The 27,648-nt window shown below is 46.6% G+C and overlaps 1 protein-coding gene and 1 long non-coding RNA gene across 2 annotated transcripts in view; both read left to right on the top strand.

The window, feature by feature from the left end:
* ACSBG2 (acyl-CoA synthetase bubblegum family member 2) overlaps window positions 1-14,902 on the top strand; it is a 69,825-nt gene extending 54,923 nt beyond the window's left edge. The window contains exons 8-15 of the mRNA XM_067734055.1: window positions 969-1,145; window positions 5,474-5,655; window positions 5,788-6,021; window positions 8,224-8,441; window positions 10,278-10,417; window positions 10,506-10,752; window positions 12,019-12,194; window positions 14,458-14,902. Of these exons, the coding sequence (XP_067590156.1) occupies window positions 969-1,145; window positions 5,474-5,655; window positions 5,788-6,021; window positions 8,224-8,441; window positions 10,278-10,417; window positions 10,506-10,752; window positions 12,019-12,092 (1,272 nt within the window). The 3' untranslated portion in view covers window positions 12,093-12,194; window positions 14,458-14,902. The remainder of the gene's footprint in view (window positions 1-968; window positions 1,146-5,473; window positions 5,656-5,787; window positions 6,022-8,223; window positions 8,442-10,277; window positions 10,418-10,505; window positions 10,753-12,018; window positions 12,195-14,457) is intronic.
* Window positions 14,903-23,092: 8,190 nt separating this feature from the next.
* Window positions 23,093-23,738, top strand: LOC137220939 (uncharacterized). Its single transcript, XR_010941844.1, has 2 exons — window positions 23,093-23,352; window positions 23,394-23,738. It is a non-coding gene; the product is annotated as an uncharacterized lncRNA (long non-coding RNA).
* The last annotated feature ends 3,910 nt before the right edge of the window (window positions 23,739-27,648 follow it).

Genomic DNA, 27,648 nt, shown 5'->3' with positions numbered 1-27,648 from the left:
CGGGAAGACAGCCAGGGAATGAACAAATGAAACCACTCAGACTGTGGCAAGTAGTACGTAGCGGATTAGAAAGATGCTGGAAACTTCAGTTTGGGCGATGTGAGACTGCTTCCGTAAGGAAGCGACATTTAACCAGAATATAACATCTTGAGGAGTCAGTTGTGGAGACAGCTAGAGGATGCCCATCCCAGGCAGCGGGAACAGCCCGTGCAAAGGCCCTGAGGCGGGACCTTGCCTAATGTGTTGGAGGAACAGTGCAGAGGCCCGTGTGGCTGCATTAACGAGACGACTGTTTGCCAGAGACTTATGGCACCAGTAAAAAATATAGATTGCAAAATCATAGGTACGCTAAAACTTTCCATCAACGTATGCACCGGAGAAAGAAAAACATTAACATACTAATTGTTGGGGTATTAATGCCACGGGATTATGGGTGGCCTTTTCGTTTGTTGGACAGTGTTGGTTTTATAGTTTTATGTTGGGCACGAGGAAGCTCTGTGCCCCTTTTACAGATGAGCAAATACAGGCTGCAAAGGATTTTTAAGCAAATAGCCCAGGGTCACACAGCTAGTAAATGGTGGAGTCAGGATTTGATTCTGGGACACTTACTGAATCCTTCAGATTTCTGACTATCCCGGATAGACATTCTAACTCTAGGGTCTGTTGCTGGATCCTAGGGCGTCTGGTAATCCCCCAAAGCTTCCCATCGAATTTTACTGCTCCTTCCATCCTCAGGCAAGTCAGTGAACCTCTCTGTGCTTCTGGTTCCCCATCTGTAAGATGGAAGAATCGCAGTTATCAACCCCAGTGTGTGCAGATGAGGACTAAGGGACTCAATGTTTGTAAAGTACAAGAGCGGTGCCCAAGCAGGTGCTTTGTGTTTGTTAAATAATTGTATTTAAATGGCCCTCGGGCAAGGATGAGGCGCGCTGAAGGGTACTGGATTGTAAGCTCGTCGTGTGTTCTAGATCACGTGGACGGCGGGGTCGGTGGCGAGGGACTTCCATCTGGCTTACGCTCCTGAGAAGCAGGAGGTGGTGGTCAGCTACCTTCCTCTCAGCCACATCGCAGCTCAGATGATGGATGTCTGGATACCCATGAAGGTCGGGGCTTTCATCTACTTTGCTCAACCAGATGCACTCAAGGTATTAAGGCTAAGGGCAGCCCGGAGGTGTGGATGGTTCCTTCAAGTCCCAGATCTGGGGGTTCCTTCTCCATCCTCATCTAATGCTCCCAGGTAGCAGCGTTTGAAACAGTCAGCCACCTTCTTTTAGTTTTTATCTTTTTCCAAGTCATGGTATCCATGGTTGTGCAGAGTGTACACTGAACAACCTAAGATGTGAATGGTATTGAAAGCAGAATGTGTGTGTACGTGTGTAGTTTTTTTTAAGTCAGTATTCCCAACTCCAAAAAGCTCCCCAAACCAAACGTTTTTGGCAGTAAAATCTGACCTAAACTGATGGGAAGCTATCTGGAGTCTTCATTTTTATCCCACTTATTGGGAATATGTGTATCTGCAGAAATATTAACGTGAAGGATTTCAGCTGGCTTGCCAAGACACCGCCGTGGGATTCATATTACAAATGAGATAAGCACCATATTACCTTTCTGAAGGCCGGAGAATCCTAAATTCCAGAACACATCTGGCCCCAAGGGTTTGAGATAAGGGATGTTGGACCTCTTTTGAAAAACAGCAGTGTCCTATCCACCCTCCAGAGGCAAACTCTCCAGAATTTTCAAGCGATTTCTTCCGGCATTCACCTCCAGTTTTTTAAAAAAAATGTAATAATTTTCTTGATTCATGCATATTTAAATATTATCTCTTACTTTTCCATTGCAGTAGGCAAGGATTTAATCCTCTTACACCCCCATCTTCACTTGCTTCCCCTTTTCCCACCCTCTCAATGAAAAGATTTCTTAGTTAACGGAGCCATGCAGTTTACTACGTGATTACGTTGCCTGTCTGGTACAACCTTTTGTTTTCCCCAGAGTTAATAGTTGCCTTTCTTTTCCAATTTGGTGGAAGTTTTCTGTATACCTGTCCAGTTGCTCCATCTCAGCTGTCACATGCTTATCAGGATTTTCCAAATGTTCTGATACCTAGTGCATTATTTTCTCCTCCATCCTTCTGCCCTGAGTAGGACTGGTTGTTGTTTTAAGTTGTCCTAGATTGGGCCCCCTAGAAGCAGAACCTGAGATGGGATGGAGGTTTTTGTAATTAATTGAGTAGGATCTCTCAGGTGAAAACTGTAAGGGAGGGAGTGAGGGGAGCAAGATACGGCAAGGGGAGAAGACAGGATGTAAGTTCAGCTGGCGTGTGAGTGGAATTGCCCTTACGCAAACCAATCCCATGGGAATCTCTGAAGCATGAATGGCACCACAGTGGTACTGCTTTGAGGCAAACAAGGGGTCTGGGCTTTTGTACCCCCATCTCAGAGAGTCATTGGCGATAGGCTTACGCACTCATGTGGTGCGTAACTTCCCAGGCATTTCTGAATAAGGGCAGGTCTCTGAAAAAGAGGGAAGCTGTGGACCATTAGAGGTCTGAAGAGGACATCAACAGTAGCTTCTACAAGCTGTCATGCAGGGATATCCCTTCCTCCCACTCCTGTGCTGAATCCTCTGTTTTCTAAGGTCCTTGTGTTCTTTTTTGGGGGGTTACCTCTTCACTTAGCTGGAGTTCATCTTTGGGAGGTTTTTCATGTTAAGTAAGTGAAAGTATTCTTGTATGTCCTGACCTTGTAGACTTAACAGAGCCAGAAAAGAACTCTGCACTTTCCTCAGCTACATCCTCTGTATTTGCTTACTATGATTGCTGGAACAAATGACCACAAAACTTAGTGGCTTAAAACAACATAAATATATTATGCCACAGTTCTGGAGGTCAGAAGTCTAAAATGGGTCTCAATGGGATAAAACCAAGACATGAGCAGGACTGTGTTCTTTCTGGAAGCTCTTGGGGAGAATTGGTTTCCTTGCCTTTTTTAGCTTCTAGAGGCTGCCTGTGTTCCTTGGCTTGTGGCCTCTTCCTCCATTTTCAAAGCCAGGAGCACATAGCATCTTCAAATCTCTCTCTCTCTCTCTTATACACACACACACACACACACACACACACACACACACATACCCCTACCTCTGTTCCCACTGTCACACCTCTCTGATCCTCCTGCCTCCCTCTTATAAGGACCCCTTATGTCATCCAGTGATGACACTGGACCCACCTGGAAAATCCAGGATAATCTCCCCTAGGCTAAGTCTTAGGGCCTTTGTAATTCCTTCCAGGGGGTTCATTCTCCTGTCCTTCACATGGCTGGCTCCTCCATGTCATTTAGTTCCCTGCTTAAATATCTCCTTGACTCCTTTCGGTCACTCTCACATCCCCCATGCTCAGTATCTGAGACACATTAGACACTCCGTAAATGAATACTTTGTTTTCCGGCTGAAAACATAATGTATACACACTCGCCTACAGGGCCTGAGAAGTTCCCAGTCTCCAATATCCTTATCAACCCCTAGTACTGTCAAAAAAATTTTAAATTGTCAACCAGGAAACGAAGCTGTCTTAACAGTTTTTTTTTTTTTTTTTTTGGCTGCACTGCGCGGCATGTGGAATCTTAGTTCCCCCGCCAGGGATCGAACCCGCGCCCCCTGCAGTGGAAGCGCGGAGTCTTAACCACTGGACCCTGGCTTTACATCATAAGTAACTGACAGAATGTCTTCAAAGTGGCTGTGTCATTTTACATTCCCAACCAGAAGTGTACGAGAGGTCCAATTTCTCCACATCCTCACCAACACTTGTTTTTGTTTTTATTAGTATTGCCATCCTAGTAGATGCGAAGTGGTATCTCCCATATTAATTTGCATTTCTCGAATGATTAATGGCAGTGAGCAACTTTTCCCGACTTACTGGCCGTGTGTATATCTTCTTTGGAAAAATGTCTGATCAAATTTTTAACCATTAAAAAATCTGGTTGTGTATCCTCTTATTGTTGAATGTTAAGGGTTCTTTATACAAATCCTTTATCAAATATATGATTTGCAAATACTTTCTCCCAGTTCCGTGGCTTGTCTTCTCATTTTCTTACTAGTGTCTTTTGAAAAGCAAAACGTGTTTACCTCTAGTGAGTGTTGACTCTCCAATTTATTGATTTTTTTTCTTCCATGCTTCTGGTGTCATTTGTAAGAAATCACTGCCTACTCCAAGGTCACAGAGATTTTCTTCTATGTGTCCTTCTGGAGGGCTTTTAGATTTAGCTCTTACTTTTAGGTCTGTGATCCATTTTGAGGTAATTTTTGCGTTTGGCAAGAAGGCTCTAAGTTAGCTAAGCCCTCGTTTGTTTGTTTGTATACATATATCCTTTCCTGCATTAAATTGCCTTGGCACTTTTATTGAATGTCAATTGACCATAAATGTGAAGATTCATCTCCAGGTTTTCAGTTTTGATCCACTGAACTTTATGTCTATCCTTACACCAAAACTACACTGACTTTATTTTTCTGGCTTTATGGTAGTATGACCACCTTGTCCCTGTTTACCTGGGACTTACCCGATTTCATAAGTGAAAATCCTACATTCCAGGAACGCCTCCGGTTCTGGGCAAATCAGGACAGTTGATCACCCTACTTTGTAGTAAGTTTCAAAATCAGGTAACAAGCCCTCTGACTTTGTTCTTCTTTTTCAAAATTGCTTTGGTTATTCCAGATCCTCTGCATTTCCATATAAATCTTAAGATCAGCTTGTCAATTTGTATGAAATAGCTTGCCTATTTTTTTTTATTTTTTGCGGTACGCGGGCCTCTCACTGTCGTGGCCTCTCCCGTTGCGGAGCACAGGCTCCGGACGCGCAGGCCCAGCGGCCATGGCTCACGGGCCCAGCCGCTCCGCGGCATGTGGGATCTTCCGGGACCAGGGCGCGAACCCGTGTCCCCTGCATCGGCAGGCGGACTCTCAACCACTGCGCCACCAGGGAAGCCCAGCTTGCCTATTTTTGATAGGGATTACATTGAACCTATAGATCAATTTGGGGGAGAATCGTGCATAATACTCCACTGCATTCTTGGACCACAGTTTCTTTAGCCAATCCCCCATCATTGGCCATGAAGTCTGTTTCCATCCTGTTACAAAATGATGCACAAAGAATATCTCACACGTGCTTCTCTGTGTACCTGATCTTTCATTCAGCTGAATTCTGTCACCCACAGAAGTGAAGTTGCCAAGTTGCATTTAAAACGTTAATAGTACTCTCACGCTGCCTTCCAAAAATATTTTACCGGTCTGTGCTCTCTACCAAATCCCGAGAGAGAGCATGATAATCGGATTGGCCACTGGCCAGCCAATGGATTGGCTCCCTTGGGTCAGGAGCTCACCCTGGTCCAATAAGCCAAGAGAAGGTTCTCCTGAGCTGAGCTGAGCGGCTGAGGAGAGATGGACATCTGGGTTGCAGGTGTGGCTAACCCAGCTCTGCACCCTGCAGGGCACTTTGGTCAACACTCTGCAGGAGGTAAAGCCTACCGCCTTCCTGGGGGTGCCCCGAATTTGGGAAAAGATGCATGAGAAGATAAAGGAAACTGTTGGCAAATCTTCAAGCTTGAGGAGAAAGGTGTTCTCATGGGCAAGAAATATAGGCTTCAAGGTCAACTCAAAAAGGATGCAAGGGTAAGTGGCGGGTCCAGCGGGGCCAGGCATACAGGGCAGTGGGTGAGGGGGCTCAGCCTTCTCCAGCTGGGTCCCATCAGCCCCCTTGTGGCCCCATGGCTATAGAGCTCTCCTTGGCATTCATGTTCATAGGGGACATGACAATCCCATGAGCTACCGCATGGCAAAGGCCCTCGTGTTCACCAAAATCAAGAATTCCCTTGGCCTGGATCGCTGCTGCATTTTTATCAGCGGGGCCGCACCCCTCAACCAAGAGACTGCTGAGTTCTTTCTAAGTCTGGACGTACCTATAGGTGAGGCGTACGGTATGAGTGAAAGCTCAGGACCCCATTCCGCGTCCAGCCCAGAGAACTACCGGATTCTAAGGTACTGGCCTCCTGGGCAGCCTCTGGGTCCTCTAGGGTCAAAGGGATGAAGATGGGAGGGTCGACAGGCCTCTGGGCTAAGACGAATCCTGACTTGGTGTCTCCAGAATGACCCCTGTTCTCCAGCCTCCAAGCCTCAAATTTTCGTGACCGTGGGAAGCCCCAGTTTGAACGAGAGCCCATGGACAAAGGGGAAGGGCTCTCAGACACTCTGTGGACTCTCCCTATTTGCCATTTGCTAGCTCTGCCTCCAGACGGCCCACCCCGGGCTCACCCACCCAAGGTTCACCTCCCTAGACCTCGGGACAGTTCATCTCCACGGTGCTTTATGTCACGCACGTCCCCGGGCCCCTCCTGGCTTTCTCCCAAGCTCAGCTCCCCTCGGGCTGCAGGATGGAGCCCAGTGACACTGACACAGTAAGAACATCCAAGCCAAGCTCCACGTGGAGTCTCAGAACCGTGTTCCTACACAGGGCCTCCTGGTTGTGCCGCTCCCTGACCCCCGCCCTGCCGCCATATTGCAAGGCTGGCTCTCCTCTCATGCTCGGCCAAGTTCCGGCTGCCTCTGAACTTAGCGAAAACTAAATTCAGTCTTCCCAATCTGGCAAAACCATCTCCTGCCTCTGACTTTACCTTGCACATCAGTATCTCCCCTTCTCCAGTCCATAATCCCATCTGGGTCTGTTTTCTGCAGAACCCAAACACCCACTGGAGTTTTCTTCCAAAACCAAAGAGTGGTCCTTCCTAAAAGAGTGTTTTTCGCTGTGCAGAACTTTTTTATCTTTACCTGGTTGAACTCATGAAACTTGTATAGCTTCTGAGTTTTTCCATATTCCTAGGAAAGCTTTTTTTTTTTTTAAAGATTTAATCGTAATTCTTAAGTTTTGGTGTTCAGAAAGGACCTCTTGTAGATCCTGGAAATGAGATACCTTGTTGATAAACATTGAAATCAAGTTAGTTTTTTTGTTTTGTTTTGTTTTGTTTTTTAGCCATGCAGTATGTGGTATCTTAGTTCCCCAACCAGGGATCGAACCCTCACCCCCTGTGGTGGAGTCTTAACCACTCGACCACTGGGGAAGTCCCCCTAGAAAAGCTTTTTTTTTTTTTTTTGCGGTACGCGGGCCTCTCACTGTTGTGGCCTCTCCCGTTGCGGAGCACAGGCTCCGGACACGCAGGCTCAGCGGCCATGGCTCACGGGCCCAGCCGCTCCGCGGCATGTGGGATCTTCCCGGACCGGGGCACGAACCCGTGTCCCCTGCATCGGCAGGCGGACTCTCAACCACTGCACCACCAGGGAAGCCCTAGAAAAGCTTTTAATGGAGGTCGTAAGGAGGCTCTTTATAAATTTTAAGCTTCACAGGCCTGCCTTCTTTTTCCTCTTACTAAGGGAATCCCTACACTTAAACCTAAAACCACTGGCCCTTCTAACTGCCAGTAAAAAAGACCTCAGCAAGGCAGTAAGAAAATACTTCCTTTTCTGCATCTTAAAACCACCCTCCCGAGTAGTATCACTAGTGAAAGGAATTTCACGAAAATCCAGATATCAGCCGGTGCTATTCTGTCTTGCGGAAGTAACTTTAACCTCTAAAGAGATTCTGGTTGGTTGATTTACTTAAAATCAGCTGTCCTGGTCATTGCGTTCAGGTCCACATACCTGTTTCCTAGAGGGGGTTTTGTTGCTTCCTTTTTTGGGGGCCGTGCCATGGGGCTTGTGGGATCTTAGTTCCCTGACCAGGGATTGAACCTGGGCCCTCGGCAGTGAAAGCGTGGAGTGCTAACCACTGGACCACAGGGGAATTCCCCGTTGCTGTTTTTAACCCGGGAGCACTTTGTCCTTCTCCCATTTATGTGAAGATAAAAACAATCTAGATTCACTTTGCTGTACACCTGAAACTAACAACTATACTCCAATAAAAATTTCTTTTAATTCCCCAAAACAGTAATAATAAAACAATCTACAACTCTGCTGGGTTTCCCAGTTCGCCAAGTGTCTGGGAAGTTGGCTCACTTGACTGAACAAGCCCTCCTTCCACTCGGTCAACACCTCTCATGCCCGCCGGGTCCTGGGGAGGGTGCGGCAGCAGGTTCCAGCCCAGGCCAGCTGAGCAGAGCGTTAGGAGCCTGGGCCACAGACCCAGGCCCACCTGGGTGGGTGACCTCGTCTCCCCGAGCCTCAGTTTTCCTCCCTCCTGTCCCCTGGCAGTTCCGGCAAAGTCACGACTGGGTGTAAGAACATGCTGTACCAGCAGACCAAGGACGGCGTTGGGGAAATCTGCCTCTGGGGCCGGCATGTCTTCATGGGCTACCTGGAGAGCGAGGACGCGACCGTGGAGGCCATCGATGAGGAGGGCTGGCTCCACTCTGGGGACCTCGGCCGCATGGACAACCAGGGCTTCCTCTTTATCACAGGCCGCATCAAAGGTACTGGGGCTGGGCTCTGCAGGGGCCTCCTGGGAGCAGGCTCACCTTGAACGTTGAAGGCTCCCAGCCCCCGCCTTTCACGGGGCGGGCTTACACTGATGTACAGGGACACCCCAGTCCGCGCATCCCAGCTCTGTCCCTGTGCCCAGCCTGTGGCCCTCGGCAGGGAGCCAGAGAAGAAGCCCATTCTGGGCCTGAAACCTCTGTTCCCTCCCCTGCCAATCGAGGATAACAATAACTACAGAGCTGTAACGATTCAGTGAGGATTAACTGACATGACGTAGAGCAGGGATCAGTCAACTTTTCCCATCAAGGGCCCACTTGTAAACATTCTGGATTTGCAGGACGCAGGGTCTCTGTCGTAGCTGCTCCACTTGGCCGCTGCAGCAGGAGACGACGTGCAGACCGACGGCCATGGCTGTTTGCCAACACAAGCGTCACAGGATTTTCATGTGTCACGAATATTATTCTTCTTTGGATTTCCTTCCATTAAAAAATGTGAAAGCCGCTTTTAGCTCGTGGCCATACAAAAACAGGCGGACGGTGGGAGTTAGCCCACAGGCTGGAGGTTACCAACCTCTGAGGGAGACCATTTGGCATGGAGCCTGACATAGGCAGTCATTATACAATTAGAGGGCTGTGTTAGCATTATTTCCAGGATAAGCAACAGAAAACCCTTCTTAAGCAGCTTTGAGTGAAAAAGGGATGCTACTGGCTCAAAACCAGAAGAGTCCAACAGGTCACGCTTCCGGCATGGCTGGATCCAGGTGCCAAAATGACATCGCAAGGAATCTCTCTATCCTTCTGTTACCATGCTGTCCTCCGTGCTGACGCCGTTCTTAAAGAGGCTTTTCCAACTTGGTGACGAGATGGCTGCCGACGGTCTAGGTTCATCCTAACACCCAAGGGACGAGTAAGCGTGTATTATTCCCAGTCGTGTCGGCACGTTTTAGGCCTGATTCTCACTGGATCTTCTTGGGTCGCTATCACACCTCAGAATGAATCACTGTAGAGGATGGAATATGCCGACTGGTCAGACCCGGTCACATGCTCACGCCGGCAGTCCAACCCCCCCAAGACCACACAAAGATGGAGAGTAGCTCCCTAAAGAAACCCAAAGGAGTCGTCACTGGGCAGATGATATCAGAGATGTCCATTATGGGATCAAACTGATTATTACTAGTGCTGTAACCACCTCGGCGAGGGTGACTGTGAGATCGTGGGATGGGAAGGAGAGAGTTTGGGTGGGTGGCACCGGAAGTAGCAAGCATCCCAGGGTGAAAGAACAAGTAAAGATTGTGTCTGGGGCAGGAGGAGGGGCTCCTGAAGAATTTCAGAGGCAGCGAGAGAAAGTGACACAACTCTTAGAGCTTGCCAAAATTAGGGGTGTGACACCCCCCCCCCCCCCAGGGAGAGCATGGACTTAGGGTCTTTGGGAGTTGCCAAATGATGGGAGAAGGAGGAATCAGAGAGACAGGGTGTGGTCAGAAACACCTGACTATCTTCCAAGCAAGACATGCTGGAGGGCCTGGAGCAGGGTATGGGGGACCAAGAAACAGGCAAGGAGTTCGTAAGACGCTGTCCAAGTGGAATGCCCAGGACTTGGATGCTTAATGGAAATTTGAAGATGGGGGATGAAGGGCAGAGTGACTTTGGGTCTGTGTCCTGGAGAAGGACAGAGAGAGAGTCCTGGCCATGGGCGGAGGTCTTCCTCTGCTTCTGGGGTTTTCTAGGTGAGCGGTCATTGGTGCCAACCTCTGTCCCCTCTGATCCACAGAGGGGCAGGGCTTTTGGACTGTCATGGTTGAACCCACCCCCAACCATGATTTGTTTCAGAAATTATCATCACTGCTGGCGGCGAGAATGTGGCCCCCATTCCCATTGAGAACCTGGTTAAGGAGAAGATTCCCATCATCAGTAACGCCATGTTAGTGGGAGATAAGGCCAAGTTTCTGAGTGTCCTCCTGACGCTGAAGGTAACGTGGGTGTTCTAGGCGAGAGGGATCCGCTTCTTGGTCCTCAGGGCCGGGTGCCAGGCGTTGTGACAGGGGTGTCTTGGGGCAGTGTGAGGTCGACAAGACGACTGGAGAGCCGCTGGACAGACTGACCTGGGAGGCCATCAGGTTCTGCCGGGATGCAGGCAGCCAGGCAACCACCGTGTCCGAGATCTTGGAGCTGCGAGACCCTTTGGTCTACACGGCCATCCAGAAAGGCATAAATGCCGTGAATCAGTGTACCATCTCCAACGCGCAGAAGATTCAGAAGTGGGTCATCTTGGAGAAGGACTTTTCCATCAGTGGCGGGGAGCTAGGTGAGTGGCCTGGAGAGCCAGTGGCCTTGAGACTTGGAGGCTGGTCCCTTGCTAGTGTCCAGGGCCACTGTGGGCTCTGAGGAGACGCATCTTTTTTTCTGGGAGTCACAGTGTCTGTGGGACCAGCTGTGGACCGGGAGGGGGATACGGCTGCCTCCAGCTAACTGGTGTCCAGCTCCCCACGGCCACACACACACACACACACACACCCTTCTCCCCAGGGCCTTTGCACCTGCTGCTCCCTCTGCCTGGACTGCTCTTCCCCCGCAATTCTTTGCCCGAAAGGCTCCTTCTCATCGTCCGGGTCTCACCCTAAAGGCCACTTCCTGAGAGCAGCCTTCCCTGGCCATCCTGGCTAAGGCAGCTTGCCGTCCCCCCTAACACACTGACCCTACAGTCCACCGTCACACCTACTGTACTGCCCTGTCTTCTTGCTTCCCTAATACGTCAGAGTCTGAAACTACCCTACCTATTAGTTTAGCTTTGCCTATCTCCCTGCCGAGAGGGGAGGGGTCGTGGTGGGGGGGTCTTGCCTTCCCCTGAGGTCCCCCCTGGGGCTTGCTTTCAGCACTCGGCTGTACTTCCACAGCGTGGACCGCAGGGAGCTGGGAGCATGGCAAGCATGCAGTCTTTAACAACCTGGGTTCAAATCCTGTGCCCACCACACAGAGTTGGGACTTGTCCCTCCAAACCCTGGTCTTTTTATTTATGAGTTGGAAATGTGATCCAGGGTCGGGTGTGTGTGTGTGTGTGTGTGTGTGTGTGTGTGTGTGTGTGTCTGTGTGTGTGTGTGTGTGTGTGTGTGCATGTGGCTAGGACATCTGGAGGGAAGCCCACACCCCCTGGTGACCGGAGCCTACAGGGCGTCCTGGGCTGCATATGAAACAAGTCTCAAGTTCGAGTGTTCGCCCTGCCATGCACTTGCTGGGTGACCTTGGAGCAACTGGCCCTGAGCCTCACCTATTAAATCAGAGGGTCAGGGGCTGTCCCTCCGTGGTCGGGTGCAGCATGCCTGTCAGGCACAGAGCTCACTGTGCTCTCCACCTGCCGGCTCACGGAATCCTCACCGCGGCCCAAGGACAAGGCGGGGGTGGGGAGGGGTCCTCTCATCCCGGCGGATGGCAAAGGGGGTGCCCCCAGGAAGTCAAGGGCACAGCCAGCCACCAGCCCGGCCCCAGCCATGAGACCCTGTCTCCTGGTCACGCCTGGGGCACGTGGACTCTTATTGCATCCCCACGTCTGAACTGGTTTCTCCTTCCTCGGCAGGTCCAACGACAAAGATTAAAAGACATTTCATAATGCAGAAATACAAAAAGCAAATCGACAACTTCTATCAGTGACGTCATTGGCAGAGCTGCTCCCGGCTGCCCCGATGGTGAGACTGGCTTCGCTGGGCTGTGCCTCAGATGAGCCCAACACAGCTGGTCTCCCCCGAGCGGCAGGCAGGTCACTGAGCAGAACCGTAGAGGCCCCGTGTGCACACGCACCCACGCGCGGCTGCCACGGCTTCTAGGTAGTGTCTGCCCTCAACTCACGCTCTTCCTGGGTCCCAGCAGGGCATGCAAACTCCCTCCTGCTTGGCCACCAACTCTGTTAGCTGTTCTTCCTGCCTTTTACTTGTCTCGTAGAGGGAGCAGGGCAGCCTTCCCATCCAGGACCAGAGCTTTTGGTGAAATGCCCAAATGTTTCATAGTGACTTATTTGGAGAAGCCCTTTTGTCAAAAACTGTGGGTGGGGGACTTCCCTGGTGGCGCAGTGGTTAAGAATCCGCCTGCCAATGCATGGGACATGGGTTCAAGCCCTGGTCTGGGAAGATCCCACATGCCACAGAGCAACTAAGCCCGTGAGCCACAACTACTGAGCCTGCACTCTAGAGCCCGCGAGCCACAACTACTGAGCCCGCATGCCACAACTACTGAGCCTGCACTCTAGAGCCCACGGGCCACAGCTACTGAGCCCGCGGGCCACAGCTACTGAAGCCTGCACGCCTACAGCCCGTGCTCCGCAACAAGAGAAGCCACTGCGATGAGAAGCCCGCACACCTCAACGAAGAGTAGCCCCCGCTCACTGCAACCAGAGAAAGCCCGTGCGCAGCAACGAAGACCCAACGCAGCCAAAAATAAACAAATTTATATATTAAAAAAAAAAACAACTGTGGGTGGGAGAAGTTCTACTGGCCGGGAACCCAAGGAATGAGGTGTGTGGACCCACCCTGGGGGGTAAAGGACAGAGACTTGAGCTCCTCCCACCTACCCCTCTTCTCCCCCTTTTCTCCCAAGTCTTGTTCACAGGGAGCCCTGACGACATCAGGAGTCACTGATAGGATTTTAGAACCCCAGCTAGAGGCACAGTGCAGGCAGAGAGGAGGATGCAGCTTCAGTTGTCCCAAGGGTCACCTGTAACCCTTTAGTGGTCAAATCATTCTCTTCTGATGCCCACAGCCTACCCACCTGTATTAGTTTCCTAGAACTACCATAGGACAAAGTTCCACAGACTAGGGTGCTTAAACAACAGGAATTTTTTTTCTCAAGGCTCTGGAGGCTGGAAGTCTCCAAGGTCAAGGTGTCGGCTGGGTTGGTTCCTTCTCAAGTCCCTCGCCTTTGCTTGTAGACGGCCGTTTTCTCCCTGCATCTGTGTCCAAATTTCCCCTTCTTATAAAGACACTTGTCCTATTGGATTCGGGTCCACCCTAATGATCTCATTTTAACTTGATGACCTCCGTAAAGATCCCATCTCCAAAGACACTCCCATCCTGAGGTCCTGGGTGTGAGGACTTCAACATACGAATTTGTGGAGGGGAACACAATCCAGCCCACGACACCACTGTATCCATTTTCTTTTCTTCATTGTTAACCGATTCAACTTCTCCACACCTTTGTTTGTCAAAGTGCCGTGGGTGAGCCCAGCAGCTAAACACATCACACTCATCATTCCGCGTCTTTTGCAAGATTTCAGATTTCACTTTGTGGTTGGGTAAGAGGTCATCCAACACTGACGTGGGGGTGGGAGGTGGACCCTCTCTGCACCTGTGCTGTCCAGTATGGCAGCCACTGGCCCACAATGTGGCCCGTCTGAACTGAGATGTGCTGTGGGTATAAACCCCACACTGGGCTTCCAAGTCAGTGTACGAAATACAGAACATACAACACCTTATTCATATTTTAAAGAATTGACTGAATGTTGGAATGATGCTCTTTGGGACATACCAGGTTACGTTAAATATAGCACCTAAGTCAATTTCACCAGTTCCTTTTTTGTGTGGCTATTAGTTTTTTTTTTTTTTTTGGCACGGGCTTCTCACTGTTGTGGCCTCTCCCGTTGTGGAGCACAGGCTCCGGACGCACAGGCTCAGTGGCCATGGCTCACGGGCCCAGCCGCTCCGTGGCATGTGGGATCTTCCCGGACCGGAGCAGGAACCCGTGTGCCCTGCATCGGCAGGCGGACTCTCAATCACTGCGCCACCAGGGAAGCCCTAGAAATTTTTCAGTTACCTTGGTGGCTCACGTGATACTCCTCCTGGAGAGTGCCACTCTAAAGTTCATGGGAGAGGGGTTCTTTTTTTTTTTTTTTTCTCTCATTTCTAAGTGGATCCGTTCATTCTGGAATATTTCCATCTTACAGCACCTTGTGGGGTCTCAGGGAATGAACATATAATACATGTACCAAGGATCCCCACGTGATAACTTGTCTTTCTCTTCTCTCTAGCCTCCAAGAGGAAGACCCCATCACGATGTGATTTGCTGCTCTGGGCAGGGACTTGAGTCTCTCGTGTTTGTAAGAAGTCAGATTCCCCATGGGTCAGTCTCTTTGTCATCCACCTGTTGAAGAGGTACCCCCCTCTCAGACCTGCCATGCCTCTTGAAGCGACAGGGCCATCACAGACCTCTGAATTCCCATGAACCTTCAGGGCGTGATCCTGGGAAAGCTGATGGGGAGGTCTCTGAAGAACTGCCTGTTTTAAAGAAAGAGCTGACCTTGTGGGTTCCAACTGGCTTTTTTTCCTCTTCGGAGGATTGACTTGAGACATCAGAGAAGAAAAGCTTTCACACGTTTGAAGAAGAACTGGGCCCCCGAACCTACCTGCCTTCCTGGGAGCAACTTGAAAACCCTTCCACTAAGTTCTGACAATAAAGCACTTCAACATCCCGTGTTCTGATTTTTGGCCAGATGCGAACATCTTGTCCTTTGTTGAGAAGCTCAGACTCTAAAATCAGTTCTGGGTTCAAATTCTGACTGGCTGTGTGAGTCCAACCTTCTGAGTCTTGGGAGGGGACGTTATCTGTAAAAACAGACCCCCATCTCACAGGGTGGCCGTGGAGGGGCATCAAGATGACCAGAAGGGGGCAGTGTCTGATGCCCCAAAGCCCCTCACACGCGTTAACAGTGATCATCACAGCACCCCGTTGGTCCCAGTTAACAGCTGGGATTCTTTTTTTTGTATATATAAATTTAATTTATTTATATTTTATTTTTGGCTGCGTTGGGTCTTCGTTGCTGTGCGTGGGCTTTTCTCTAGTTGCGGCGAGCGGGGGCTACTCTTGTGGTACGCAGGCTTCTCATTGCGGTGGCTTCTCTTGTTGCAGAGCACGGGCTCTAGGCGAGCGGGCTTCAGCAGTTGTGGCTCGCGGGCTCAGTAGTTGTGGCTCGCGGGCTCTAGAGCGCAGGCTCAGTAGTTGTGGCGCACGGGCTTAGCTGTCCCGCGGCACGTGGGATCTTCCCGGACCAGGGCTCGAACCGGTGTCCCCTGCATTGGCAGGCAGATTCTTAACCACTGGGCCACCAGGGAATTCTTGATGAATGCCATCTTTCGGGAAAGATGAGTTTGCTGTTGTCATAAGGTCCAAGACAGCAGCAGTTTGAAAGAAGACAGAACTTTCTTCCTCTCTCATCCAACAGTCCGTGTATGGACAGACAAAAGCTGATACTGCACGTCCACAGTATCTGGCCCTGAAAGAGTATCGGCGGGAGGAGCAGGGAGGGTCAGCCCATCAGGACAGGAGGAAGAAACCCTTCAGTGTCCCTTAAGGTTCTAGATATCCAGAGGCACCCCTTTTCTTTTAGTTTCAAACATCAAATTATAAATCGGTAAGAAATGTATGAAGACGTTCTCCTCGCAAAAAGCATTTGATGCAGATAAGGCTTAAAGCCCGCCTCCTCAATTTGGCAAGTCTTTATGTTTTTGAATATGTAAGTATAGTCGACCCTCTTTATCTGCAGGGTCCCTATTAACAAGCTTGCCTGCTCACTAACATTATTTGTAACCCCCCAAATGAACGCCTGTGGTGCTTTTGTAGTCACCTCTGGAAATGCTCACAGCACTGGCAAATTTTAATGACCCAACGTGCACGTTCACGGCTGAAGGTCGAAGAAGGTGCCTCCTTGCTTCAGCTCAGACTGTTAACGTGTGTCTTTTGGGGGTCTGTTTAGTGCTCTGTTTTTTTGCATTTTTGTTGGTGATTTCACTGTTGAAAATGGCCCCCAAGCTCCATTCAGGCACGAATTATAGCGCTGTTGGCCATGAGTTCAATGCTAGTGAATCATCAATATACCTTAAGGTGTTCCCAAACAGAAATACACATTACACAAGGTATGTACTGATCAGCAGATAAAAATGTTGTGACTGGGGGGCTTCAATGGTGGCGCAGTGGTTGAGAGTCCGCCTGCCGATGCAGGGGACACGGGTTCGTGCCCCGGTCCGGGAAGATCCCACATGCCGTGGAGTGGCTGTGCCCGTGAGCCATGGCCGTTGAGTCTGCGCGTTCGGAGCCTGTGCTCCGCAAGGGGAGAGGCCACAACAGTGAGAGGCCTGCGTACCTCAAAAAAATAAATAAATAAATACATCTACACGTGGGACAATTCTCTCAGCAAACCGACTGGAAACTGACAGAAGAACCCCTATACGACCAAAGCTGCAGGAAAGATCTCTCTATAACTGGGTTGGACAAGAAAGAAAAAAAAAGCATCAGGACAGGACCGGCAACCCTGGGAAGGATCTGTAAGGAAGAGAAGGTCCACACGGGCAGACCCTCGCCCTGGGGAGCCCCGCTGCCTGCTGGGAAACTCACTGGGACAGATAGAGGGGCTGGAGAAGCCCAGACTCCACTCACGAGGAGGGCATGCATGCCGGATTGCTAACAGTCAGGGTGGGGAGAGACAATCAGAGGGCTGGCGGCTGCCGCCTCGCTGCACTTCTCCAATCCGAAGGACCCAGTGTCCTGGCCTCACACACTCCACCGCAGAGCCTGGTGTGAGATCAGGGCAGAGATTCAGTCTAGCTGCGCAGAGACAGACCGGGGCGCCTGGGGGGTGATCCGGGCCAAACCACAGAGACCACTGTCCGCACACGCACAGGAGCGGCGGATGGAACTGGGCGGACACTGTCAGCGTGCACATGGGGCGGGGCCACAAATATTCACAGCCATGAAGCACTGAATCTTGGGCAGACAGGCCCTGGGAGAGGACTTGATCTACCTGCAGGGGACAGCCCAGAAGGGGTCTCATCCGGGGGGGAATCGTGGAGCCCACTGTCAGCACGCACACGGCAAAGGGGGTCTGGCATTGTCGGCCTGCACATCGAATGGTGCCACGGAAACACAGAGCGGCTGGGCGCTGAGTCTCAGGCAGAAAGGCCCTGGGCAGGAGTAGGTGGTGATTCGTTTCCAGCGGGAGCACCCCAGCTCCACCCACTCTACACAGCAGCTCGGAGTCAGATCTGAGGCGGACAGGTCTTGGGAGAGGCCTGCCACGAGGCAGCCCAGGTCTACTCCACGACATAGCCCGGCACTAGGTCTGGGATGAACACGATGGAGAAAGGGATGTGACCTTGCGCTACACTCCGGGCATTGCTGTGACCACAAGGGCCTCACTTGCTTCAGCGGTCACCTCCTTGAGGGCAGGCACTCAAGGGCAAGGGAGACTCATCAAACCCAACCCTCAGGACTTCTACCCCAATAACTGGGGAGCAGACCCCACCCCAGCAGGGTGGTGACAGCCATGGAGCAAAGAGGAAGCCCTGCCCAACACCCAGCACAGGCTCTGGATACCACAACACCAACCAAAGCCCCTATCAAGGGGGTAGCTGCTAGCACACCCCAAGGAAAGACGTGGTTGGTGTCCATACCAAAACCAGCCCTTGCGCCAAAAGTACCGGACTCAACACACTCTACACAGGGACGCTCCCACAGAAGAACTCCCCTTCAAGACCACGGTAGACAACTGTTTCTCCTAAATTCATGGAGACAGAGAAACTTAAATAAAATGAAAAAGCAGAGGAACTACTCCCCATTGAAAGAATGAGAGAAATCCCCTGAAAGAACAAATAACGAAAAAGATGTCACCAGTCTACTAGACCCCAAGTTCAAGAAAGAGATAATAACAATGTTAAAGGAATTAAGAAAGATTATTAATAGAAATGCAGATCCCTGTAACAAGGAAGTAGAAACTATAAAGATGAACCAGTCAAAATCAGACAATTCAACTGGTGAGATAAAAAGCAATCTAGAAGCAATGAATAGCAGACGAAATGACACAGAAGAACATATAAGTGATCTAGAAGACAGAACAATGGAAATCACCCAATCAGAACAGCAGACTGAAAGACAAATTAAAAAAATGAAGATGACATGAGAGTTCTATGGGATAATATAAAGCATGCCAACCTATGCATAATAGGGGCTTCATGGTTTTTTTTTTTTTTTTTTTTCCTTTTTTGCGGAAAGCGGGCCTCTCACTGTCGTGGCCTCTCCTGTTGTGAAGCACAGGCTCCGGACGCGCAGGCTCAGCGGCCATGGCTCATGGGCCCAGCCGCTCCGCGGCATGTGGGATCTTCGCGGACCGGGGCACGAACCCGTGTCCCCTGCATCGGCAGGCCGACTCTCAACCACTGCGCCACCAGGGAAGCCCCATAATAGGGGCTTCAGAAGGAGAAGAGAAAGGGATCAAAAATGTATTTGAAGAAATTATGGGACTTCCCTGGTGGCGCAGTGGTTGAGAGTCCGCCTGCCGATGCAGGGGACACGGGTTCGTGTCCCAGTCTGGGAAGATCCCACATGCCGCGGAGCGGCTGGGCCCGTGAGCCGTGGCCGCTAAGCCTGCGCGTCCGGAGCCTGTGCTCCGCAACAGGAGAGGCCACAACAGTGAGAGGCCCGCGTACCGCAATAAAAAAAAAAAAAACAAAGTCCACAAAGAATAACAATGAAGAATGTTATATGATGACAAAAGGACCAAAACAAGAGAGGATATTACGTTCGTTAACATATATGCACCCACCGTATGAGCACTTAAATATATAATACAAATACTAATAGACATAAAGGGAGAAAATGAAGGAATACAATAAGAGTAGGAGACTTTAACACCCCACTGACATCAATGGACAGATCTTCCATACAGAAAATCAATAAGGCAACAGAGGTCCTAAATGATACAATAGACCAGTTGGACTTAAATGATGTCTACAGGATACTACCTCCAAAAAGAAAAAAAAAAACCAGAATACACATTCTTTTCAAGTGATCACTGAATGTTCTCTAGGAGACCACATAGTAGGTTACAAAACAAGCCTCAGCAAATTTAAGAGGATAGAAATTATTTCAAGCATCTTCTGACTACAATGGTATGAAACTAGAAATCAACCACAGAAAGAAAAACCAGAAAATGAACATATGGAAACTAAACAACATGCTGCTAAAAAACCAATAGGTCAACAATGAAATCAAAGAAGAAACCAGAAAATATCTAAAGACAAGTGAAAATGACAACACAACCTTACAAAATCTATGGGATGCAGCAAAAGCAATTCTCAGAGGGATGTTCATAGCAATAGAGGTCTTCCTCAAGAAACAAGGAAAAAATCGAAATAAAAAATCTGAACTACCCCCTAAAAGAATTATAAAAAGAACAATCAAAACCTAATGTCAGGCTTCCCTGGTGGTGCAGTGGTTGAGAGTCCGCCTGCTGATGCAGGGGACACGGGTTCGTGCCCCTATCCGGGAAGATCCCACATGCCGCAGAGTGGCTGGGCCCGTGAGCCATGGCCGCTGAGCCTACGCCTCCGGAGCCTGTGCTCCACAACGGGAGAGGCCACAATAGTAAGAGGCCCATGTACTGCAAAAACAAAAACAAAAACAAAACCTAATGTCACCAGAAGGAAGGAAATAATGAAGATCAGAAAGGAAATAAGTAAAATAGGGATCAAAAAAAAAAAACCCAGAAAAGATTAAAAAAACCCAAGAGGTGGTTTTTTTGAAAAGATAAACAAAATTGACAAACCTCAAGTCAGGCTCACCAAGAAGAAAAAGAGAGGACCCAAATAAGTTAAGAAATGAAAGAGGAGAAATAACATCTGATACAATAGAAATACAACAACAACAACAAAAATACACAAGAGAATACTATGAACAGTTTTATGCCAACAAACTGGACAACCTAGAAGAAATGGACAAATTTCTAGAAACATACAGCCTGCCAAAACTGAGTCAAGAAGAAACAGATAATTTGAACAGACAGATCATTAGAAGTGAAATAGGATCTGTAGTTTAAAAACTCCCTGCAAACAAAAGCCCAGGACCAGATGGCTTCACTGGGGAATTCTACCAAACATACAAAGAAGAACTTATACCCATCCTTCTCAAACTACTCCAAAAGATTAAAGAGAAGGGAAGACTCCCAAATTCATTCCATGAAGCCACCATCACCCTGATACCAAAACCAGACAAAGACACTGCAAAAAAAGAAAATTACAGGCCATTATCTTTTTTTTAAATTTATTTTTATTTATTTATTTTTGGCCACATTGGGTCTTCCTTGCTGGGTGCGGGCTTTCTCTAGTTGCGGCGAGCAGGGGCTACTCTTTGTTGCGGTGCCCAGGCTTCTCATTGCGGTGTCTTCTTTTGTTGCAGAGCATGGACTCTAGGCACGCGGGATTCAGTAGTTGTGGTGCATGGACTTAGTTGCTCCGCAGCATGTGGGATCTTCCCAGACCAGGGCTTGAACCCGTATCCCCTGCATTGGCAGGCAGATTCTTAACCACTGCGCCACCAGGAAAGCCCCCGGGATGTTATCTTTGATGAACACAGATGCAAAAATCCTCAACAAAATATTAACAAACCGAATCCTACAATACACAAAAAGGATCATACACTATGATCAAGTTGGATTCATTCCAGTGTTGCGAGGATGGTTCAACATATGCAAACCAATCAATGTGATACACCACATTAACAAAAGTAAAAACAAAAATCACATGATCATCTCAATAGACAAAGGAAAAGCATTTGACAAAATTCAACATGCATTCATGATAAAAAAAACTCCCACCAAAGTGGGTACAGAAGGAACATATGTCAACATAATAAAAGCCACTTACGACAAACCCACAACCAACATAATACTCAATGGTGAAAAGCTGAAAGCGTTTCTGCTAAATTCAGGAAAAAGACAAGGATGCCCACTCTCATCACTTCTATTCAACATAGAATTTGAAGTCCCAGCCATAGCCATCAGAAAAGAAGAAGAAATAAAAGGTATCCAAATTGGAAGGAAGGAGATAAAACTCACTATTTGCAGATGACATGATACTATATATAGAGAACCCCAAAGTCTCCACACAAAAACTATTAGAATAAATGAATTGAGCAAGATAGCAGGATATAAGATTAATATACAGAAATGGGTTGCATTTCTTTACACTAACAATGTAATATCAGAAAGAGAAAATTTTAAAAAAAACAATGCCATTTAAAATCGTGTCAAAAACAAAAACAAAAAAACCCACCTAGGAATAAAGTTAACCAAGGAGGAGAAAAACCTATACACTGAAAACTGTAAAACACTGATAAAGGAAACTGAAAATGATTCGAATAAATGGAAAGATATCCCATGCTCTTAGACTGGAAGAATTAATGTTGTTAAAATGGGCATACTACCCAAAGCAACCAACAGATTTAATGCAATCTCTATCAAACTACCCATGACATTTTTCACAGAACTAGAAGAAATAATACTAAAATTTATATGGGAACACAAAAGACTCAGAAATGCCAAAGCAATCCTGAGGGAAAAGAACAAAGCTGGAGGCATAACCCTTCCAGACTTAAGACATACTACAAAGCTACAGTAATCAAAACAGTGTGGTACTGGCACAAAAACAGACATATAGATCAATGAAACAGAATAGAGAGCCCAGAAATAAACCCACACACCTACGGTCAATTAATCTATGACAAAGGAGGCAAGAATATACAATGAAGAAACAACAGTCTCTTCAACAAGTGGTGTTGGAAAAGCTGGATAGCTACATGTAAATCAATGAAATCAAAACACTCCCTCACACCATATACAAAAATAAACTCAAAATGGTTTAAAGACCTAAATATAAGACAGGACATCATAAAACTCCTAGAAAGAACATAGGCAAAACATTCTGGGACATAAATTTTCTTATATCAGTTTCCCAAGGCAAAAGAAATAAAAGCAAAAATTAACAAATGGAACCTGATCAAACTTAAAAGCTGTTGTATAGCAAAGGAAACCATCAACAAAACGAAAAGACAACCTATGGAATAGGAGAAAATATCTGCAAACAATGCAATCAACAAAGGGTTAATACCCAAAATATACAAACAGCTCATACAACTCAATGTCAAAAAACCCCAAACAACCCAATCAAAAAAAATGGGCAGAAGATTCAAACAGACATTTCACCAAAGAAGACATATAGATGGTCAACAGGCACATGAAAAGATGCCCAAGATCGCTAATTATTAGAGAAATCAAAATCACAGTGAGGTACCACCTCACACGGGTCAGAATGGGTACCATCAAAAAGTCTACAAATAACAAATGCTAGAGAGGGTGTGGAGAAAAGGGAACCCTCCTACACTGTTGGTAGGAAAGTAAATTGGTGCAGCCACTGTGGAAAACAGTATGGAGAGCCCTTAAAAAACTAAAAATAGTGCTACCATATAAGCCAGCAATTCCTCTCCTGGGTATATATATGGAAAAAACAAAAACTTTAAGTCAAAAAGATACAGGCACCTCAATGTTCATAGCACTACTAATTATAACAGCCAAGACATGGAAGCAACGCAAGTGCCCATCAACAGATGATTGGCTTAATAAGATGTGACTATATATATATATACATGTGTGTATACACACACACACACACACATCTCACACATAATGGAATATTACTGAGCCATAAAAAATAATGAAATATTGCCATTTGCAGCAACATGGTTGGACCTAGAGAATATTATATTTAGTGAAGCAAGTCAGACAGAGAAACGCAAATATTATATCACTTATATGTAGAATCTAAAAAATAATACAGCTTTAGAAGGTACAAGACGGCTCTTGGAACGGTGCCAGGCATGGGTGCCAGGCATGAATGCAATGTGGCTTTTGATGGCTTCTGGTGGACAGTTGTGTACCAAAGGGATGAGAACTGCTGCTGGGGTCTTAAAGCACAAGCTTAATGCTGTATCCATGGGCAAACAGGCACTATGCAGGAAGTTAAGCACTATGTAGGTACTAAGCTGAAAGCTGAAGGGGTGGACTTGAATCCTTGACCTGTCCGGGCCAACTTTTTGATCCTGGGTACACGTTTTTATCCATGGATGGCTTGCTTGGGGTGCAAGTTTTGGATATCTTTTATATAAAGGTGTCAAGAGAGGTACTGGCTACAACGCAGGGAGCAAGAAGTTTTAAGCAAAGGGCATTTATGACAGCAGTCATGCATCTTAACAGTTGACAGGCAGCTGGATGGATGCTCATGGGATAGGAGAGGAAACAACTTTCAATTTTTTTTAAAGCCTATTTTATTTATTGGCCACGCTGCACAGCATGTAGGATCTTGGTTCCCCCACCAGGGATTGAACCTGTGCCCCCTGCAGTGGAAGCGCAGAGCCCTAACCACTGGACCACCAGGGAATTCTCCAACTTTGAATTTTAATAAATATTTATGAACCATCAAAAAATAAAAATAAATAAAAAATAATACAAATGAATCTATATACAAAACAGAAACAGATGCACAGGTTACCAAAGGGGAAAAGGAGAGGGAGAGAGATAAATTAGGAGTATGGGATTAACAGATACAAACTATACATAAAATAGATAAGGAACAAGGATTTACTGTATAGCAAAGGGAACTACATTCAATACCTTTTAATAACCTATAATGAAAAAATATGAAAAAGAAAAATATATGTATAACTGAATCACTGTGCTGTACACCTGAAACTAACACAGCATTGTAAATCAACTATACTTAAAAAAAAAAGTTGTCAAAGCAGTTCAATCCAAAAAAGATAGCTTTTTCAACAAACAATGCTGGATAATACGCAAATAAATAAATAACTTAGAAAACTTAAGATCTTTACTTCATACCATATACCAAAATTAACTCAAAATGTATCATACACCTAAAATATAAAAGCCAAAACTACAAAAGTGTTGGGAGAGAAAAAAACATAAGGGAAAATCTTTGTGCCCTCAGATTAGGTAATGATTTCTTTTTTATTTATTATTATTATTTGACTTAAAATTTGGTATTTGTTAATTACAATTTGTATAGTCTTTTTTAATTTTATAAATAATCTTCAACAGTTTGGAAAAAAGATAATATTTGAAAACAAATGTGAAAATAATTTTTGATTTTTTACATTTAGTTTATAATTTTTATGACAGTATCTTCAAATTTTATACATTTTAAATAAACCACATTTTATTTCATTTTTTTAACATATTTATTGGAGTATAATTGCTTTACAATGTGTTTTAGTTTCTGCTGTATAACAAAGTGAATCAGCTATACATATACATATATCCCCATATCCCCTCCCTCTTGCGTCTCCCTCCCACCCACCTTATCCCACCCGTCTAGGTGGTCACAAAGCACCGAGCTGATCTCCCTGTGCTATGCGGCTGCTTCCCACTGGCTATCTATTTTACATTTGGTAGTGTATATATGTCAATGCCACTCTCTATGTTCCAGCTTAGGTAATGATTTCTTAGACATGACACCAAAACACAAACGATAAATGAAAGAAATGACAAAACTGGACTTCATCAAAATTTAAAATTCTTGCCCTTCAAACCATACTGTCAAACAAATGTCAGCTTTGAAAATGAAGACAAATGTATTTAAGAATCATGTATCTGCTAAAGGACTTGTAGCCAGAATATACAAAGAACGCTTACAATTCAATAGTAAAAAGACAAATGACTCAACTTAGAAATGAACAAAGGATTTGAATGAACATTTCTCTCAAAACATACAAATGGCCAATAAACACATGAAGAGACGATCAACACCATGAGCCATCAGGGAAACGCAAATCAAAACCACAACGAGATACCACTTCACACCTACTATGACAGCTAACATAAAAAATCTGATAATACCAAGTGTGGCTGAGGATGTGGAGGGACTGGAACCCTCACACATCACTGGTGAGAATGTAAAATGGCACAGCTACTTTGGAAAACAGTTTAGAAATTCCTTAAAATGTTAAATATGGAGTTACTACATGACCCAGCAATTCAGCTCCTATATATGCCCAAGAGAAATGAAAGCATATTCACACACAAAAAGTTGTACATGGATGTCCGTAGCAGCATTATTCATAATCACCAAATGCTGTGGAAAAGTCCAAATGCCCATCAACTGCTGACTTGATAAACACGATACATCCAAATAATGAAATACTGATCAACCATAAAAATGAATGAACTATTGATACATGCAAATGAACTTGTGCGAAGTAGAGAAAGCCAGACACAAAAGACTACAATGTTGTATTATCTCATTTATGTGAAATTTCTACCAAGGGGAAAACTACCTTGACGGATCACAGATCAGGGGTTTCCTGAGGCTGGGATTAGGAGCAGGACTGATCTCAACAGGCACAAGGGAAGTTTTTGGGGTGATAGTGTCCCCAAACTAGATTGTGGTGATCGTTTCATGCTGTATGAATTTATCAAAAGTCGTTGTACTGTTACAAGAGGTGAATTTTACAGTTTGTAAATCATAGCTCAAAAAATCTGGGAGATGGACTTCCCCAGTGGCACAGTGGTTAAGAATCTGCCTGCCAATGCAGGGGACACGGGTTCGATGCCTGGTCCGGGAAGATCCCATATGCCATGGAGCAACTAAGCCCGTGCACCACAACTACTGAGCCCGCACACCACAACTACTGAAGCCCGCAAGCCTAGAGCCCATGCTCCGTAACAAGAGAAGACACCGCAATGAGAAGCCCGCACACCGCAACGAAGAGTAGCCCTCGCTTGCTGCAACCAGAGAAAGCCCACATGCAGCAACGAAGACCCAATGCAGCCAATATAAACGAATAATTTTTTTTTTAAATCTGAAAAAGAAAAATCATCGGTGGGGCTGGAAGAGTATGTTCCGAAAACAAGCCCTAGTTCATCAGTCCAGAAGGCTCCATCATCTCTACAGCAGCTGACAGTGGAATCACGCTGTATCTGCTGTGACCAGGAAAACTGCTTATACTCAAGAGGCCGCTGAGTCAGGAAACTGCCGGCCAAGGCAGAAAGCTGATGCCACTGCTGCTGGCCCCAGAAGCACCTCGGCAACCAACCTGTCTCTCCCTGTTACATGTGGCACTTCCAAATCAGTCATGATTAGCAGAACCCAAGTTATGTCCAGAAACTTCCCTGCATGGGATTCTGGGGAATACAGTTTTTAGCTTTCTAGCTTCCGACTGTTAGAATGGGGTTGGGATCCATCATCCTCCAGGCAGTAGTGGTTGTCCTAGTGGCTTCTCTCAGGTAACATAAGTTCATTTGTGCATATCAATAGTTTGTTTTTATGGCTGAGTAGTATTCCATTACCTGGATGTACCACATATAACCATATGCATATCTTCTTTGGAGAAACGTCCATTCAAATTCTTTGCCCATTTCTGAACTGAGTTCTTTGTCTTTTTATTGTTGGCTTACAAGAGTTCTTTGTATATTCTGATTACAAGTCCTTCATGCTGTTTTAATGATTATAGCTTTATAAGGTGTTTTGATTTTGGCAGGACAAGACCTCCTTTGTTATTTTTTTTCTTGCAATTTACTATCTATGTAAACTATTTTTTAAATATTTATTTATTTTACTTATTTATTTTCTTTTTTGGGGGGGGCTGCATCGGGTCTTAGTTGAAGCACGCGCGGGGTCTTCGTTGAGGCGTGCAGGATCTTTCGTTGTGCTGTGCAGGCTTCTCCCTAGTTGTGGCATGCGGGTTTTCTCTAGTTGTGGTGCACAGGTTCCGGGGCATGTGAACTCAGTAGATGTGGTGCGTGGGCTTAGTTGCCCCGTTGCATGTGGGAACTTAGTTCCCCAACCAGGGATCGAACTCGCATCCCCTGCACTGAAAGGCGGATTCTTTACCACTGGACCACCAGGGAAGTCCCCCTATGTAAACTTTAAAACCAACCTAAGTTCCATAAAAATTCCTGTTGGGATTTTTAATGAAATGGCATTTATATTGATTAATCTGTGGAAGAATAACTTCTACAATGTTGATCCAGCCTTCTCATTCATTAATATGATGTCTCTTTCAATTTATTCATGTCTTTTCTTTAGTAAACCTTAATAATTTTGTTTTTTGGCCGCATCCCAAGGCTTGTGGGATCTTAGTAACCTGACCAGGGATTGAACCCATGCCCCCTGCAGAGAAGGCACAGAGTCCTAACCACTAGACTGCCAGGGAATGTCCTAAATGTTAATAATTTTATCTTTAATTATCTCGTATAATTTCTGGTCAACTTAATTCTACTTTATAGTTTGTGTTTCCATCGTGGATGTGATTTCTCCCTTTTTCTAGGTGGTTAGTGTTGATATATGGGAAAGCTGGTTTTTTTTGTGTTAATATTATAACTAGA

This window comes from Pseudorca crassidens, chromosome 3 (genome assembly GCF_039906515.1).
Source record: "Pseudorca crassidens isolate mPseCra1 chromosome 3, mPseCra1.hap1, whole genome shotgun sequence".
Lineage (NCBI taxonomy): Eukaryota > Metazoa > Chordata > Mammalia > Artiodactyla > Delphinidae > Pseudorca > Pseudorca crassidens.
Note: the sequence above shows the minus strand (reverse complement) of the source record. Positions and strands in the feature narration are given on the sequence as shown.